The 17702-nt window shown below is 37.7% G+C and overlaps 1 protein-coding gene across 1 annotated transcript; it reads right to left on the bottom strand.

Moving 5' to 3' along the window:
• Positions 1 to 8696: 8696 nt before the first annotated feature.
• LOC127412504 (delta-like protein D) lies at positions 8697 to 14934 on the bottom strand. Its single transcript, XM_051648962.1, has 11 exons — positions 14398 to 14934; positions 13969 to 14271; positions 13495 to 13555; positions 13142 to 13399; positions 12455 to 12515; positions 12222 to 12352; positions 11524 to 11693; positions 11204 to 11420; positions 10323 to 11121; positions 10118 to 10223; positions 8697 to 10023 (listed from the first exon to the last, which is right to left on the bottom strand). The coding sequence occupies exons 1-11, from the start codon at positions 14443 to 14445 to the stop codon at positions 10018 to 10020; spliced, it is 2160 nt and encodes a 719-aa protein (XP_051504922.1). The 5' UTR covers positions 14446 to 14934; the 3' UTR covers positions 8697 to 10017.
• Between the last annotated feature and the right edge of the window lie 2768 nt (positions 14935 to 17702).

Consider the following 17702-nt stretch of genomic DNA (forward strand, 5'->3'; position numbering starts at 1 on the left):
ATTTGTTTGCTCTATGTTTTTACACAGTAGGTAGCAAATTCATGATAGTTGTGTGTACAATTTAGTAAAATGCATTTTCTTCACTATGTGCATTACTAAAGCAGTAGATTTTAATACGAAGGCATTTGACAACCTGACATACACATTTGAGAAAATGGCTTTAATTTAGTTGTCTGTGTGTTCTGTTGTAAAAGCATGAACCTTGGATCTGAGAAGATTGTGTGCAGTTTTTTTTCTAATTATGAACATCAAGAAAAATTTAGAATTATTTTAGCACTTGTTTCACAACTTGTTAACTCTACAGTGGCCGACAACTACAGACCGGTCTCTCTCCTACCTTTCCTAGCTAAACTCTTGAGAGGATTGTTTTCAACCAGTTGACTGCTTTTTTTTCACAGAACAACCTACTCGACAGACATCAGTCTGGCTTCAAAAAAGGACTGTGATAACGTTAAGTTCAGGGGCAATGGAAGAGTCAGGAGACAGCAAACAGTTGAGTGTTTATTCACACACACTTCAGCTTTACATACACAAAGAAAATGGCTCTTAGCGGCCAACTCAAATAGGGCTTTAAATGAACACCGTCTCTGGCTTTAGCTGCAGGTCTTTCATCCACTACTGCTCTGAGCCACTCTCTCTCCTCTGGCGAGCCTTATCAGGTCTCCCTCTGCCATCACTATAATGAGAGACGGGTGTTAGAGTAATTACAGCCCAGGTGACAAGCCTTACCGCTTTCCCTCTCCCGCAGACAGACACATGACCATGCCCCCCCATGCCACAAGGACACTCAACAGAGACTGCACTTTTTCAGTAGCTGAAACCCTGCGATTGGTGAGAGCTAACTCCAAATTATCAGCCCTTATCCTCATTGACATTGCTTTTGACACAGTGAACCACCAGATTCTCCTGTCTACTCTCTCTGACCTGGGCATCACAGGAACTGTGCTTGGAAGGTTTGAGTCATACCTCACAGGCAGATCTTTCAAGGTCACCTGGAGAGGAGAGGTGTCCAAGTCACACCACCTGACCAATGGTGTTCCTCAGGGATCAGTGCTTGGGCCCATCCTTTTTTTTTCGATCTACACTACATTACTCGGATCGATTATTAAGGCACTTGGCTTTTCCTACCACTGTTACTCAGATGATACGCAGCTCTACCTGCCGGATGACCCCACTGTCTCCACTTGTATCTCTGCCTGCCTCTTGGAAATCTCAGCCTGGATTAAGGAATGTCACCATCAGCTCAACCTGGCCAAGACAGAACACCTCGTGATCCCAGCCATCCTGTCTGTTGACCACAATCTCACCATTCATCTTGGTTCAACTACACTAATGCCAACCAGAACAGCTCTGAACCTTGGAGTGTTGGTTGATGACCAGCTTTATTTCACAACCCACATCTCATCAACCACAGGTCTTGCAGGTATGCACTTTACAACATCAGAAAAATCCGACCTTTCTTGTCTGAATATGCTGCACAGCTCCTGGTCCAAGCTCTGGTCATTTCAAGACTGTACTACTGTTATGCCCTCGTGTCAGCTAGCATGATTAAGCCACTGGGGATGGTCCAGAATGCTGAAGTGCGTCTGGTCTTTAATCAGCCAAGGAGAGCTCACGTCACCCCACTCTTGATTTCACTCCACTGGTTATTTGTAGCTGCCCGCATCAAATTTAAGGCTTTGACTCTGGCTTTCAGGACAACCTGTGGATAAGCACCCTCTTCAATTCACTGCTCCAGGTCTATGTCCCAACTCGCTCTCTGTGGTCAATGAACGAACGGCGCCTGGTGGTCCCGTCACATAGAGACTCAAAGTCTATTTCACGATCATTCACTTGATCTGTTCCTCTGTGGAGGAATGAGCTTCCACCTCCACACGATCTGCTAAAACCATATCAACATTCAAGAACCAGCTGAAACTCTAAACCTAACCATCAGTGGAGTAAAAATTCAATCTTAAAGGGAAAGTTCAACCTCCAAATCATGATCATCACTGGTTATGCAAACGCGATTACTTCCTGGTTTAAGTGGGAGAGGAGAACCCAGCTCTGCTGACACAGCACACAATCGGCTGCACCACAGGAGAAGGTAAATGCACATGAACTGATGCAAAATTGTCTGATGGAGATGGCGCTTGTTAGTAGCTTGGATTGTACTGGAACAATCTGTAGCAACATGTCAACTTCGCGTGTGATCATCTTGGTATATCAGCTATTTTTTTACAACAGGTTGCTTGTGGCTCAACAAATCAGAATTTAGAGTCAGAATAATTTGTTTTATAATATTAGTTTTACTTTTTGGGGTCTTTTCCTTTTAACTAAAGTGTTACAGAATGTGAAGTTGTTTTACACTGATGACAGACTTATTTATTTGTTATAATATAATAATAATCAAATATTTTGTTTGTGTTCATCACATTCCAAATAAAATTGGAAAATAATCAAATGTGATGAAGAAACTTTCGTTTGTAAAACAATTAATTCACTGGATTATTCAAAAATAGACATTACCACATGGTTATTAAAATATTTAAACAATTTGTCATTGAATATTCAGCAAAAATAAGCATTATATTATGATTATAAAAAATTACTGGCTACCCCTAGGTCAAGTTTTTTTCTGCTTAATGACATTTTTAAAGCAGTCTAGGACATGAATGTATAGCATTACCACCACCATTTTGTATTTTCTTTATATATGTGTGTGTGTCCACAAAAGCAAACAAAACCAAGTTGCTTTGTTAGTAGGGAATGTAAGATTTTGCACTAGTTCCAGATGTCACACTGGTCCATTTAATGACGTTCAGTGTACCAACAGCGGCTCTTACACCCACTGACTTCTTTTTGTTTGCTTCCAATTGTCCTGGATGAAACAGTTTTGTTCCATGAAACTTCCCTTGCAGGACTCTGAATCGCTTCTCTACCAGAGCAAATGAGATCTAAGGGCCCAGGTTGCAACAGTTGAAAGGGGGTGGCTCTGCATTGTGAGGACTGACAGGTGACCACTATGCTTGAACAAAAGATGGGTCATTGCTGCTGCGAAATCCCTTTTCTGATGCTCATGTTCCCCTCTCACCACAATCTGTCAAAGTTTTACTTGCCATTGAAGGACTTGGCAGCAGAAAATAGCTTTATAGGGACTACACCTAGCAGAAGTAAGATTATACATATAGACTGATTCGGAGGCATGTTGTAAACTAATATCACTCAACGTTTCCCAGAACAAAGAAGACAGCAAATAAACATATAGAGGGTATTTAATCTGTGATGAGATCTGCCCTTGAAGTGGAAACACTAAAACAACCAATCTCAGCTGAAATTTGTCTCTTGTCATGAAAATGTACTTCACCATGAAACGTCTTGTGCCGTCAATGGTTGCAACCTGCAAAAAAAAAAAAAGACATAATAACCTGAACAGAACAAAGATTCTGTAGTTAAACAGCAAATGGAAAGAATGTAACTGTTAGAATGACTTGAAATAAAAACAAATAAATAAATAGTGGAATATGTTCTCACTTCTTTGTCTTTTCACACTAAGAGCAAAAATACTACGCAACATGACACAATCGTGGCCAATCAGAACATATTTTATATTTAATATACAGTTATGTGGAGTGGGATTTTGGAACAATGAGATTTTAGTATGGGTGGGGCTACCAGCATGACCTCACAGAAATAGCTTTTTGCGACTGGTTAGGACAAAAACCCATTTACATGGAAGAGATTGTTGCTTTATCACATTGTTACTGGTTTGGACAATGTGTTCTGATTGGCTGTGATTGTGTCACGTCGCAAAACAGTTTTACATTTGCACTAAATATGCAAACCCAACTATAAATAAGCCATTAAAGGTTGATTTATTCTAAAACTTTAACCCTGTGGCACTATCATTCCTCTGTTTGTTTAGAACTTGCCCATCCAGCCCATCGAGCCAGATACAGCAATGCCTGCTCCACCAACTGTGTGACCAATGGAAGATGAGGGGAGTTTTCTGGAACCTGTTTGACAACATTAATTATTTTTGACATTTTGTTTTTCAAAAAATGTCCAATATAGTCTCATGACATCTAATGTAATAATTCGTACAAGATGGTGAAACTGTAAGATATAGTACGCATTGGTTTGTACAAAAAGGAACAACTTTTATTCCTATAGAGACCAACCAATGAACAAACAGAATTTCAAATTGATACAGTACAGGCATCAATTTAGCTAGCCTCCTATCCAACACTTTATTGTAAGAATGGAAACGTCAGTGAACAAATTGGGTTACTCAATTCATATTTATTTATGCAATAAAAATGTGTATGTCAGTAACCTGTAGTACATGTAATCCAAATCCAAATTGTTCCTATTTAAATCATGGTTAGGTTTAGGGTATGGGTAAGGTGTTACACTTTATGGTAATGCTAGGCCCAGTGGATATTCGGGGCTTAGCCCAGACCTCTGTGAATACATAAGGGGCCATCCTTTAATGAAATTTCAGAATATAATACACTTTATAGTAAAAGTTTAAATGTTACATCTGTGAGATGTTATTTACATAGTAAATCTTTAAATATAACTGAAACTAAAACTAAAGGTTCTACTTTTCTCTCAGTTTCAGAGGCGCTCGAAGATCAGATCATTGCATGCTTTTAACACTATGTACTTTAAAAAGTGATTTGAAAAGACACTGTATTGTGCCTTTCGGTTTACCGTAGTTTGATGATACTTGTTTTGTCAGGTGCTTTAAGTTAGTTTAGAAGATAGCAGGCTGTACATTTTCAAAAATATTTACTTATGAGGAAATCTTTTTTTGCTAGATTTGCCAAAGTTTGCAAGGTTTATGTCACTCTGTCTTAATAAAAAAAAAAAAAAAATAAAAAAATATATATATATATATATATTTTTTATATGTGTGTACAGATTTGAGTCTGTATTGGTATTATCGATACTGTAGAAAGACAGGTATCTTTAATTTAGATATACTGTATATATTACTTAATACTAATATATATATATATATATATATATATATATATATATATATATATATATATATATATATATATATATATTTTTTTTTTTTTCCTTTTTCACCCAATTTGGAATGCCCAATTCCCAGTGTGCTTTTTTAAGTACTTGTGGTCGTGTAGTGATCACAATCTCGTGGAGTTGCCTCTGCGTATGAGTCCATCAACCCGCGCATCTTATCACGTGGCTTGTTGAGCGCATTGCCACGGAGACATAGCGTGTGTGGAGGCTTCACGCCACCCACCGCGGCATCCACGCTCAACTCACCACGTGCTCCACTGAGAACGAACCACATTATAGCGATCACGAGGAGGTTACCCCATGTGATTCTACCCTCCCTAGCAACCGGGCCAATTTGGTTGCTTAGGAGACCTGGCTGGAGTCACTCAGCACGCCCTGGGATTCGAACTAGCGAACTAGCGAACTCCAGGGATGGTAGCCAGCGTCTTTTACCACTGAGCTACCCAGGGCCCCAATATTAAAATATATTGTTAAAATATTAAAAATATTATATGTTTAGTATCAACTTGATACCGAAGCACTTGTGTTTCTGACATCACTACAAGATGATAAAACATTCAGGGCTTTACGGAAAACATTTGTGGCTTAAGCCCCAGTAGCCCAGCCCTAGCGCCGCCCATGTGGTTAGGTTTAGGTTTAGGTTTGGGTTAGGGGATAAACTTAAGAAAATAACATTAATAACATTGTCCATTGGTTCGTTTATTTTTCTCTGGGTGAAAACCTGAGAAAAACCTGAAAAAATATGTCCTGGTTCTATTTTTCTCCCAAATCAAAAGAAACAAATAAAAAATTATATTTTGCATATAGAAAATTAACCTTTTAAGGGCAATTAAGATTTTTTACATTGTGGCATTTTTTTCAATACAGTTATGCACATTTTACCCACAATTTGCTTTACTAAAATGCGAGAAAAAAAAGAAAATAATTATGTGAAAATGCTATATTATTTTAATTGTTAACTATTTATACAAAGTACTATCTAGGTACTGCCTTTCATTTTCTTCAATTGCTTATAAGTCCTGAAAATAATGTCACAATTGAATAATCGCCATGGCCCTTGATGTAGGCTTTATTTTCTTCATGCAAAATCTAATTTCTTCTTCTTTTTATTTATTTATTTATTTTTTTATATAGGTTCAAATATGACCAAGACATTTTCTTGACAGATTTTGTGAGAAACACCCCTCTATGGGAGTAAAAGTTGTTCGTTTTTGCCATCTCGTACAATTATTATGACTTGAGAATGGGTTGGAAATGAAACACCTCAGCTTTAAAACATAAAACTGTACATAAAGAACTATACACTGAAGCAATGTATGTTTTATACTTTAGGCTTTGATGTTACATTGCATTAAAGCTGAAATATAAAGTTATGCTACAATTTTAAAGGTCCATACCAGCATCTGGATTAATTTGCCCTAAAAAATATCCTGTTGTAAACTCTTATGATTGAAATGCTAGCAAACAGGATAAATTATAATGTCCATTGATCTCTCTATATAAAATACTTTTACTTTTTCCTCCAGTAGTACATTTTCAGGTTTGCAAAACTTTTTTATTCTTCCTGTTTTTAAAGACTGGTCGCAATAAGAGCACCACCACAGGTAAAACACATGCAACAATCCCATATCCATGTACAATTACACAAATGAACGTCTTTTCTAGCAGTGGTTTTGTGGGATAGTTTTAAACACCTAGTTTAAAATGGTTTTAAACTATTTTGATCTATTGTCAGCCCGCATCGGATTGCTACGAGTACACCATAAAAATCTGAAAAACACCAACATTTGTACAACAATTTTAACGCTTTTTACTGCCTGGGTTGAAAATGACATCTAATATGAGGATTGCACAAAAATAAGGAATTGGGACCCACTTTATATTAGGTGTCTCTAACTACTATGTACTTAAGCATTTCATACAATGTACTTATCATGTACATACATGTTGTTGTACTGCACTTACATTTAAAATACCTGCATTAAATGACATCTGTAGTTACACTGTTAACCTTACGCCAACCCTTACCCTAAACACTAAGTGCTACCCTAATCCTACCTCTACTCCTAAACCTATCCGTACCTCAACCTCAATAGTGGCAAATTGAATTTATTTATTTATTTATTTATTTTTGCAGAGCAATATGTAGTTACACAATAAATGCATTGTATTGTATATATTTTAATGTTAGTATATAGTAGTTAAAGACATCTAATATGAATTGTACTGCTGTAGCAAAATAGCAACCATTAAAACTGCATAAAAACCTTTTCCAACTGGAGCCTACATCATTTGTTAGCATAGCTGAGCACATAAGTGAACTTGTCATCATAACCTTTAATACCATTTAAACCTTTTGACCCTGAGCCTGATCATTCTGAGAGCATTAAAAATATTATTTGAGTGATAATCACAAGCAAATCTTTTTGGTTTCTAAATAAGACCATAACATAAGCATTTTGTCATTTATCACATACCAAACATTGTTCAAAACACATAACTGAAAAAGATCAAATAGAAGATATCTGTCACTGGCTGCTGAGCAGTGCAACAGGCCTACACTGAATGAAGAAACAAAAGAGCTGCTTTAGGCCTGTCTCCTGATATTTTCCAAACTCAGCGAAATCCTATTGTGTGAGTGAAAAAAGTTACAAGTTAAAAGCTTAGCGTGGTATGTGAAAGCAACTGTCCAACAGTTGGGTAATACCAGCAAATACTTTTCACTGTATCCTCACTGCCCTCACAACAAGACGGTTCTACTTTACAGAGCTGAGGCATGAAACCTACTTTTAAATTTTGCAGTAATTGGTTAAAAGGAAGATAAAGAAAGGGATAATGTCAGCCCATCATTATAAAATAATATAAATGATCAAGACCCTGATGCAAGTGGAAGGGACTTGTATCACTAAGAAGGAATTTATTTTGCAATAATGACTGGCTGACTGCACTTTATCCCACTTATTACATGGCTACAAACCAAATAAATAGATAAATGGATTTGATGCTGATTTGATTTGAAATTATTTTACAGTATTATGTGAAAAGAAAGAGACAGTGGTACGAGAAACATGAAACTGGTACAACTATGTAGGAAATCGGTTGCCTGGGACAGCGGTCAATCATACAGTTTAGCGGTCAGTATACAAAAATATCTGACTGCAGAATGTTGCGATTGACCAATCACAATTAAGTATTCCAGAGAGCCATATAAAGCCACGTTATAAAGATAATGAATTACTTCCTATAATGAAATGATAAAAAACGAAATAACAAAAACAATGAATTGGACTTATAAACCATTTTCTGCCATCATTTGTTCACGTATGGACCATGATTTTGTCTCTCTTTGTAAAGCAAGGCTGCTGGAATATGTTGACTTCTGAAGCAATGCATATAAAGTATTATGCTACTATGCTCTGAGCACCCATAAAACGCCATTCCTCAAATGTCATAATGCCATCTCAGTTGATATCACCTTTAGAATGACTTATAGTGTTGTTTAGTTGTTTGCTCAAGTGATGTGTCAAATACCTTATTTGGCACTGAATTGTCTCTTTTAAAATGTTTTCACCTTTACCCCCTGATGATTCTGGGAGATTGGGAGATAATGAGAATATTCTGTAAATGATAAACACAAGAATTTTATTTTGAAAAATAGACGGCACTACATAAGCATTTTTTTCAATTATCGCAAACCAAACATTGTTGAAAACAACACAGAAGATATTTGAGTTGAGCCTAATTTTACCTTTAAATACCTTGATTTGGCTTCTACATTGCATATTTAATTCATATTATGATACTATGGGAGTGTTTCTCTTCTCCATTTGCACTATATAAGTCACTTAATGAGCATGGCTACATCTTAAACATAAAAAGTTAGAAACTTTGACCAAACCATTTACAAAAAGTGGTTTCTCATGTTTTTGTCAGAGTGCTTTTGCATCCCCAAAATATCCTGCCATCAAGATGAAGGCTGTAATTTGTGATTACCGGGTGTGTCTTTGTCTCACATAAAGTGAGGTACAAAAAGGAAATAGTTGTCTTCATCAGATCAAGAGTCCATGCCACAATACACACACAGATTGATTGTGCAGATATATCCGGAGATCTTGATAAAATGAACAGAACAATTCAAATATAGTTAGCATTACTTCCTTTGACTTTTCGTTAAGCACAGCATATTGTCATTATGCAAACAGCTGAAACTGACCAACTGAGTGAACAAACTGTTCATTAATTCAGAAATGTCTGACCCATTTTATAATATTTCATTCAGGATTTATTTGGAATAATATTAAGGTGATTTTCTTCATTAACAAGTCATAAAACAATTCCTGTACATTTTTGACAGCATGTTTAAATACATTTACATCAGAACACAGTCACATCGACCCGAAGTGCCTTATTTACAATAGACAAATCTGCAAAATGAAATGGATAATAAATTACATCAAACTTCACACACACAGAAATAAAGTCACAAACACATCAATCACAAATAAGCATTTAAATAAAAGAAATACAACCTTTGAAAAAAAAAAAAGAAAAGAAAAAATCAGTAACAAACAAATTTGATGGCAGTGTTTTTCCTCTCCTGATCTAGAATGGATCAGAGAACTTCCAGATACACACTGCGGTCAGTGCATATGCATACACAGTATTCGATTCAATTGTGTGTTAAATACATAAAAAAATACAACCCATCGTAGTGCAATGAGGTAAAACCGTCCCTACAGGAAGTGCAACGAGTCCATTTGGCACGTTCCTGGGAAACAAACTTTGTCCGAGCCAGTATGGCCCAACGTCCTTTCCTGCAGACACTGTGTTTACTTCAGTTGAGAACCAGCTCATTCTGAATATCACTTTCAACATAAGTTTCACAGCAGCAGTCACATGAAGGGAAACTTCCCTCTGGTTTGAGCAGCATTACTGGAGTAAAACCTCCTGTAAAACAAGATGAGCTACAGCTCTGTAGTGGCGTTACACCTGTAAAGAGACAAAATGGCCCAAAGTTAGCTTTCGGAAATCTAAATTTGCAGACTAATATGTCAGGACATCAAGTACTGGTTTCTCGACTCACCTCGGTTGCAATAATACATTCATCCTTTTCCTCTGATATAACAAAGACTGACTGGTACTTTGTGTCTTTGCACAAAGAATCTGTACATTTCTTCTCTGAAGAATCACTGGAAATGAAAAAAAAAAGAAAAGAGAACTTTAGTACTGTATGAAAACACCTTATCGTCATTAACCCATGTCAAAAGTCCTCATGCAACGATTTTTACCTTTTTAAATGATTTCTGTGCTTCTCCTCCAAGTCCAAATCGAGGGACTCACATTTTGTCATTTCGCTCTTCTCAGAATCCTCTTTTACCAAGTCATCCTGCTTCAACTCATGAACAAAATTGTAATCCACCAGTGAGTAACGAGATTTGAATCCATTTGTTTCTCCACCTGCAGCATCACTCTGAATATCCACCTTCTTGTTGATGTTCTTTACTTGCGTGGTTCCAATGATGCTCACGGACAAGTCCTTGTCTCGGCTGCAGTTGTTGGTCAAGTTGTTCATTGTCTCAATTTCATTATGGCTGTCAACTTGCTGGCTCCTTTGCTGCAGCTTAAGACGGATGTAGACGACTAACACAGCACCACTGATCAGGACTAAAAGCACCAAAATAATCCCAGCGCAAACTGCCGTCCAAGGAAAGGCACCATCATCCTCATCGTACCTGTTGGGTCCCTCTACAACAGCTTGTCCTTGTGGGTTATCTGGCAGCAAGAACTGACAGTTACGTCCGCCGTATCCAGGAACACAAGCACACACATAACGGTTGTCCCTTTCATGGCAAGTGGCCCCATTGTGGCAAGGGTTGTGGATGCACTTGTTAACTGGAGAGCTGCAGTTCTTGCCAGTGTATCCAGGTGGGCAGGTGCAGGTGTAGTCATTGAGTCCATCCTGGCACGTGCCACCGTTCTGGCAGGGATAGGCAGCGCACTCATCGATGTTGTCTTCGCAGTGCATTCCGCTAAAACCTTCTGGACACTGACAAAGATAGGAGTCCACAAGATCGAGACACTGAGCACCTGGAAAATAGTTAAAATGGAAGACATTAGAAACTCACTTTGCATTTTAGTTCTGGCATTAGAATTGAAGCATTCAACGTACTATTTGAGCATGGGTTGGAGCTGCAGTGATCAATCTTCTTTTCACAGTTGAAGCTGGCATAGCCTGCCGGACACTGACAAAAGTATCCTCCATCAGGGTTGTCAGTGCAGCGTCCACCATTGAAGCAGGGGCCATCAGCACAAGTCATGGCGCTCAGCTCACAGTTTCTTCCATAGAAACCAGGGGGACATGTACAGCTGTACGTGTTTTCGAGATCCTGCAATATCAAAGAAATGGTTGAGAAGATGTTCATATTGAACACAACTTACTTCTTTGTTACAACAGAGAATGAAACAATTAATATATTAATGAATACTTACAGAGCAGCTTCCACCATTTCTGCACGGGCTTCCAGAGCATTCATTGACCTCGATTTCACAGCTTTCACCAGTGAAGCCAGGTCTGCATGAGCAGGTGTAGCTTCCCTGGCCAGTGTTGGTGCAAGTGGCCCCATTCTGACACGGTTTGTGATGTGTGCAGTAATTGAGATCTGAAACACAAAATGAATGTAGGTTTGTATCCTTTGCCAATAGACAACTCTAAACCAACAACTTCACCAATTACATCTCAATCTACTATGACACTAATCCTTTTTTAAATATAGCCGCAAGCAACAATTATCAGGGTCCAAGCCCATGTGAAGATGTGAAGATGACCAAAATAGACAGATTTGACAGAATATATCCTGTGGATGCAGTGGACACAGTGGTTTTGGGGCCGAATTTCAACTGCTTTGATGACAGTTGCACAATTTGGTTATAGCAACCCCTAGCATGGGAAATTGATTAAATTTGGCACGTGACCTCAGAAGATACTGCTGTCCATGTGTACCAACTTTTGTTCAGTTTGAATATTGTGCTTGCAAGACACAAGCCATTTACACATTATGGGCCACACCCAAAAACATATTGGCTTATATCTTCCAAACGACTTTATGAATCAAAATTCGGCCTGGGACAAGTAAAAAAAAAAAAATCTTGATCTACAATGACAATAATCCTCTTTGAAAAAGACTCACCTTGGTTACAGAAGAGGCCTCCCCAACCCTCTTGGCAGTTGCATTGCCATGGCTGTTGGCAGGTGCCATGCAAGCAACCAGGATAACGGATGCAGTCATCACAGTACTTTCCACTAAAGCCCACTCTGCATCTAAAAACATGACAGAGGACCAGTTAGTACATTGTTAACTTTCATAGTGATGAAAGTTGAGTGTTAAAAAACGTAAAAACTGAGAATCTCCACCACACTTACTTGCATTCACCAGGTTTATCGCAAAATCCATGGTCCTCGTCACATCCCGGAAGACAGATTGCTATAAAGAGAAATATATTGATTAATAACAGTTCCCTGAAGAAACTGAAGTCAATTCTTACCAAGCTGCTCACCCTTACTGTGTGGGAAACAACAACAACAAAAATGTTCTCCTCAATACCATTGGAAGGACCCTCTGGTTAACACAGTTGCACTCATACAAAAGCTTCCCAAACAAAAGCTCCTTTTTTCCCTAACTGTGGGTCAGAAGTCCCCTTTTTCACCCTGTTCATCCAACCCCCCTCCCTGTAACGTCCCAGAGTCTGCGCAGATAAGGGAGGACAGCTGGTGTACATGGTGCCAGTGCAGGGCAGCTGCTCTATTGTCTATGTTCACTCTGCAGCTGCCCCCTTTCAACAATACCTCAGTGCGCTGAGCCAATCAGTGCCGAGCGCTCTTCCAAGTAACCAATCAGGCGTTACATTTAATCTATGGCACGCGTTCCATTATTTGGCTACCATCCCTCATTTGAATCACACAAACGCCTGTTGCGACCATAGTAATGAAGTTTGTTGTTGTTTTTTTAGCGAAGTACCGCAACATATCCAGTAAAATATCTTCTAAACACAAAATACTTCGACGCTGATTGACAGAAATGATGACAAATATCGTTTGTAGCCCACTTACGTTCTGTGCAGTAATGTCCTTTCCATCCAGAATTGCAGATGATTTCTCCGCGCTCTCCGCAGCTAAAGTGGCCGAAGGTGTCGTCGCGTGGGCGGCAGAAGACCGAGCAGCCCTCGCCGTAGTAATGCTCATCACAGACGAATCTGTACGAGTACTTCAGCTCTGTCCTCCCAGCAACCTGTATATCCTGGGACCATTCTTCACCCACTGTTAAATGCCTCTGGGTTGTCATGCGGCTGATGAGTCGGTCTGGGTTTTCTATGAGAGTTAATAGAGATGTAAGTAAGCCTTATGTTATTGTTGCATAAGCATGCCAAGAATTTGCGCGCTGTTTGTATTTTAGTTCGGCTTACCTGTTGACAGATCATCGTTGGAATCGGTGTGCAGAGCTTCAATAATAAGCGAAAATGTGCCCTGAAACATTGAAGAGGATTATGTAAAAAAACAGAAAATAGTTTATTAGACATGACGCGTATTCCTCTTCACGGATGATGTGAGTGACAAGAGGTGTGATCGCATTGGGGATTCAAGCCTCATTTCTCCGATTTCACACTTACTTATTGCAGTGAAATGAAAGGTTTCGGAATTTCACACTGAGCTCTCAATTATATTCCAACCCAGGGGATGTGACTTTTCCCACCCCACCAAGAAGCGTTAAAGCGTCCTAATGCCTATATCCTGAGTACAAATATCCTTCTTGAGTCATGCACTAATTTGTAAGATCTGTATGCTAAACGTACTATAAAACAAGTTAAACCAGTCCCGTTTTGTCCAAATACAGAGTACAGCCTAAGAATAATAAGGTTAGGAAGAAACCAAGTACTCACCGGCCATGTGAATCCGAATGAGAACTGAATGGGGTTGGTGAAAGAATTGTCTGGAGAGGTCACGGGAACTTGGAAAGAGTTTGATCCGAGCACCGGGGTGACTGCGCCACCGTATGTGCATGGAGGATCCGGAGATACATTGGCTTGATAATGTTTAAGGCAAATCCTAAAAAAAGTTTTGCATTCACATTGCTGAATCACTGACGCGGACGCAGTTCCTTTGCAGCAGTTTGCGTTGCCTGCCACCCCTTTCTTGTTGAGAAACTCCTGCAACTTTAACTCGAAAACCCCAGAACAAAAACCCTGAAAAGGAATGAAAATAGAATTAATGACCAAAAGTTGCCATCATAAAACTTATTTCCATGTTATAGGCTACTTAACTGCTATAGTCATGTGAGAGCATCATCAACCACATATTGATTTTCATACCTGGCTTATCATGATACAGAGGAAAGCAGCTATCATAAGTCGTCCCATGGTGGAGAGGATCTGTACTGTGTTGTTAAGCGTCCACTGGCCAGGCAAATGTGTAAGACCGTGTCTCAATAAATCATTGAGACTCGAAGTTCTCCACTTACTGGGAGCTCTTTCTGATGCTCTCTTGTATTCACTTTATCTGCGCATGCAAGCCCATCAAAGTCCCCCTTGGAAATATTCAAGCCAATAAATCCCAAATACGAATATAAAAAGAAAACCCCGACGCGCAAAGGGTTGACGAACAGGAAATTCCCTCAGAAGACGAATACTCCAAGTTGTCAAAAGTTTGCAGTCCACTTGCGGTTATTTGAAAAAAAAAAAAAAAAAAAAAAAAAAAAATGCAGAAAACTCAGAGGTTGTCTACACGTGTGTCGCTTATTCTCCGTGTATGCACTTGGCGTGGAGATGGTCCAAAACTACTGTTCCAAACTTTCCTCCGGTACTCTTGTGTCCATGTAAGAGACTGGCTGACGGTGCGTGTTTAATGTCCCAGTCCTCCTGCAGTCGGTTATATACAGACTGCGCCTGCTAGGGTAATGAGATGCAAATGAGCTACTCCCCAATCTGGCTCTGGTTGTTACAAAGGGACAATTTTCAATCTACACCACCCCCGACCCCCCGAAAAAAAATTCGGCAAATGGTCACTGAGCTGTAAAATGTGCAACTCTTTGCCACTGCTAAAAGGGAGAGAGTGGGATAGAAAAAAAAATCTAATTTACATACAGGAAAATAAGCAACCTTGAGAATCCTGTACATCCCACTCTGACATAAACCGCAAATTACATCACACATTGCGCACGCATGGCGCATACCTTATCATAGGGCAACATCCTTATGGTGCGGGCGAAATGGAAAGTTTAGGAAGAACGGTTTTGCTTGATTGCAACATGATTAAAACATTTTAAAACATCGCCGTGAATCTGATCATTAGTCTTTGAAACATGAATAACCAACATATTATAATTTCTGAACTAAAACAGACAGGGATAACTTTTTTTAAATTATTTTTTATTATTAATTTAGTCTACGAGTCATTGACATATAATGTTGTTCGAGGTGATACAATTAGAAATCTTTTAAAAATCTAGTTTAAAACATAACTGTCAAGTTCGTAGAAATGTAACCTTTGAGTCCAAGTGGGTTTCACTCATTTAAAAAAATAAAAAAATAAATAATAAAAATAAAGATTATAGCATTTTCTACAATAATAATAATAATAATAATAATAATAATAATAATGTAAAATAAATTATTTAATGACTTTAAAAATGTCATGTGGTGTAACTATGAAGTAAAAGGTATTAAAATGCTTTCCTTACACACTGAATACACGATAGTGTATGCAACTAAATTATTAATATATAAAAAGTTTTTAAAATTATATTTTTCAAGGTACAAAATAGCTTTTGCCAATATCATGAATTTTTGAGTCAATAATATCAATAAGTTTTCTCAGTGTTACTCCATATGGCCTATAAATGTGCATTTGCATAAAATTTTATATATATATATATATATATATATATATATATATATATATATATATATATATAATATTTTGTATATATATTTGTATATAATATTTTGATGAGGAAGCAGGTCAAGTGAATATATATATATATATATATATATATATATATATATATATATATATATATATATATATATATATATATATTATATATATAATAACAATAACTATATATATATATATATATATATATATATATATATATATATATATATATATATATATATATATATATATATTGATATGACAAAATACTGATTTTTTACAAACTTTTTTAGGGTCTAAAAGGGTCCTCTCAATTCTCTTTTTTTTTTCTTTTTTGATACATGACAAACAAAATGGCTAAACGTGTTGGTTATATCACATGACTTTAATTTGGTTGACAGGTTTTTCATATATTAGCTATATTTTAAAACTAAATTGGTTAACTGCTTATTTATTTATTTATTTAAGAAATATTAATAAAAGATTATTCTGATTATTTCGCATTTAATGAGACTTTCATTTCTTTTACTGTCTCCAGACCACCACATGGCAAATAAAATAAAATACAAATCTCAGTAATTAAAAACATATTCATCAAAATAGGTTAATTCAAGTAATTGCTTTGTGTGAATTGCATTTTGTATGTACACTTTTTTTTTTTTTTTTTCGGAATATTTTAATAGATCTGGACAAAATCATGATCGTCACTAAGTACACAGAATGTGTTGGCACCTCGCATAATTAGGTCAAGTGAACATTTATAGTAGGCTAAAACATTCTTTAGTTTTCTTTCTTGGCCTCATCACTTCTTTACCACACTTCATTTCCATGCTTAAAAGTATTGGTGACTCTATACGTTCAGAGTTTCCATCTCTGAGCTGGATTGTAAAAAGTGAACTGGTGTGTGTCGTTCGCGTGGCTGTCATTAAGGCACTTTGTTATTGTGTGAGGGGAGAATACGTTTTTTCTCTCTCTGTGCTCTCAGCTGTATGGTAATTCAGACAGCACCTGCTCCCCTCACAATGTAGCGGGGAGAAAGAGCTCCCCTCTCTACACATCATCTCCAACAAAAGTAACTAGCAGCTTCTGTTGTTTTTGTGTTTTATCAATTATTTTGCGTTTAATTTGATGAGGAAGTTGCGTTTTGCTCTTTCAGATGCGCGCTTTTAATCATTCATATTGTTGGATTAATCAAGGTCTCACCTTTTCCGCTCTGTCTCACGCATGAGATGAGCATTTGTTTGTGTGTATAGTGCGTCGCCGTTTTAAATCTAGAGGAATGCGACAATGTGACAATAAGTGCGTTTGTGAAGTCATCAGAGCAGCGGCATGCGCACAGTTTTGGTTTCAAATTCAATCACAAATTCATTTCGGCATTTAATGTCGGTTATGCTTGCAAAACAAAATAAATACTAACTAAAAACTTTTTATTAAAGGCATTTTCTTGGACTTCGAAGATGTTTTCGGGCGACAGGTGTCATTGCAACACACTGTGGGATTCGCTCAATGCCTCCGCACCATGATCGTTATTGAACTGTTGACCATAAATAAGAGTGGACGCATGTCACCCAGCTATCATCACACTTTCCCCCACAATTTTACCACTGACATCGCACACATTTCCCGATTGCCGCAGCAAAGCGTAACTGAAAAGCATGTTGAAAACTCTCAGATTTATGCCCACTTCGCTTATTCTTTTCAGGCATAATTTATGCCACGCGATTCTGTCCGGGTTAAATCA

Source organism: Myxocyprinus asiaticus, chromosome 21 (assembly GCF_019703515.2).
Source record: "Myxocyprinus asiaticus isolate MX2 ecotype Aquarium Trade chromosome 21, UBuf_Myxa_2, whole genome shotgun sequence".
Lineage (NCBI taxonomy): Eukaryota > Metazoa > Chordata > Actinopteri > Cypriniformes > Catostomidae > Myxocyprinus > Myxocyprinus asiaticus.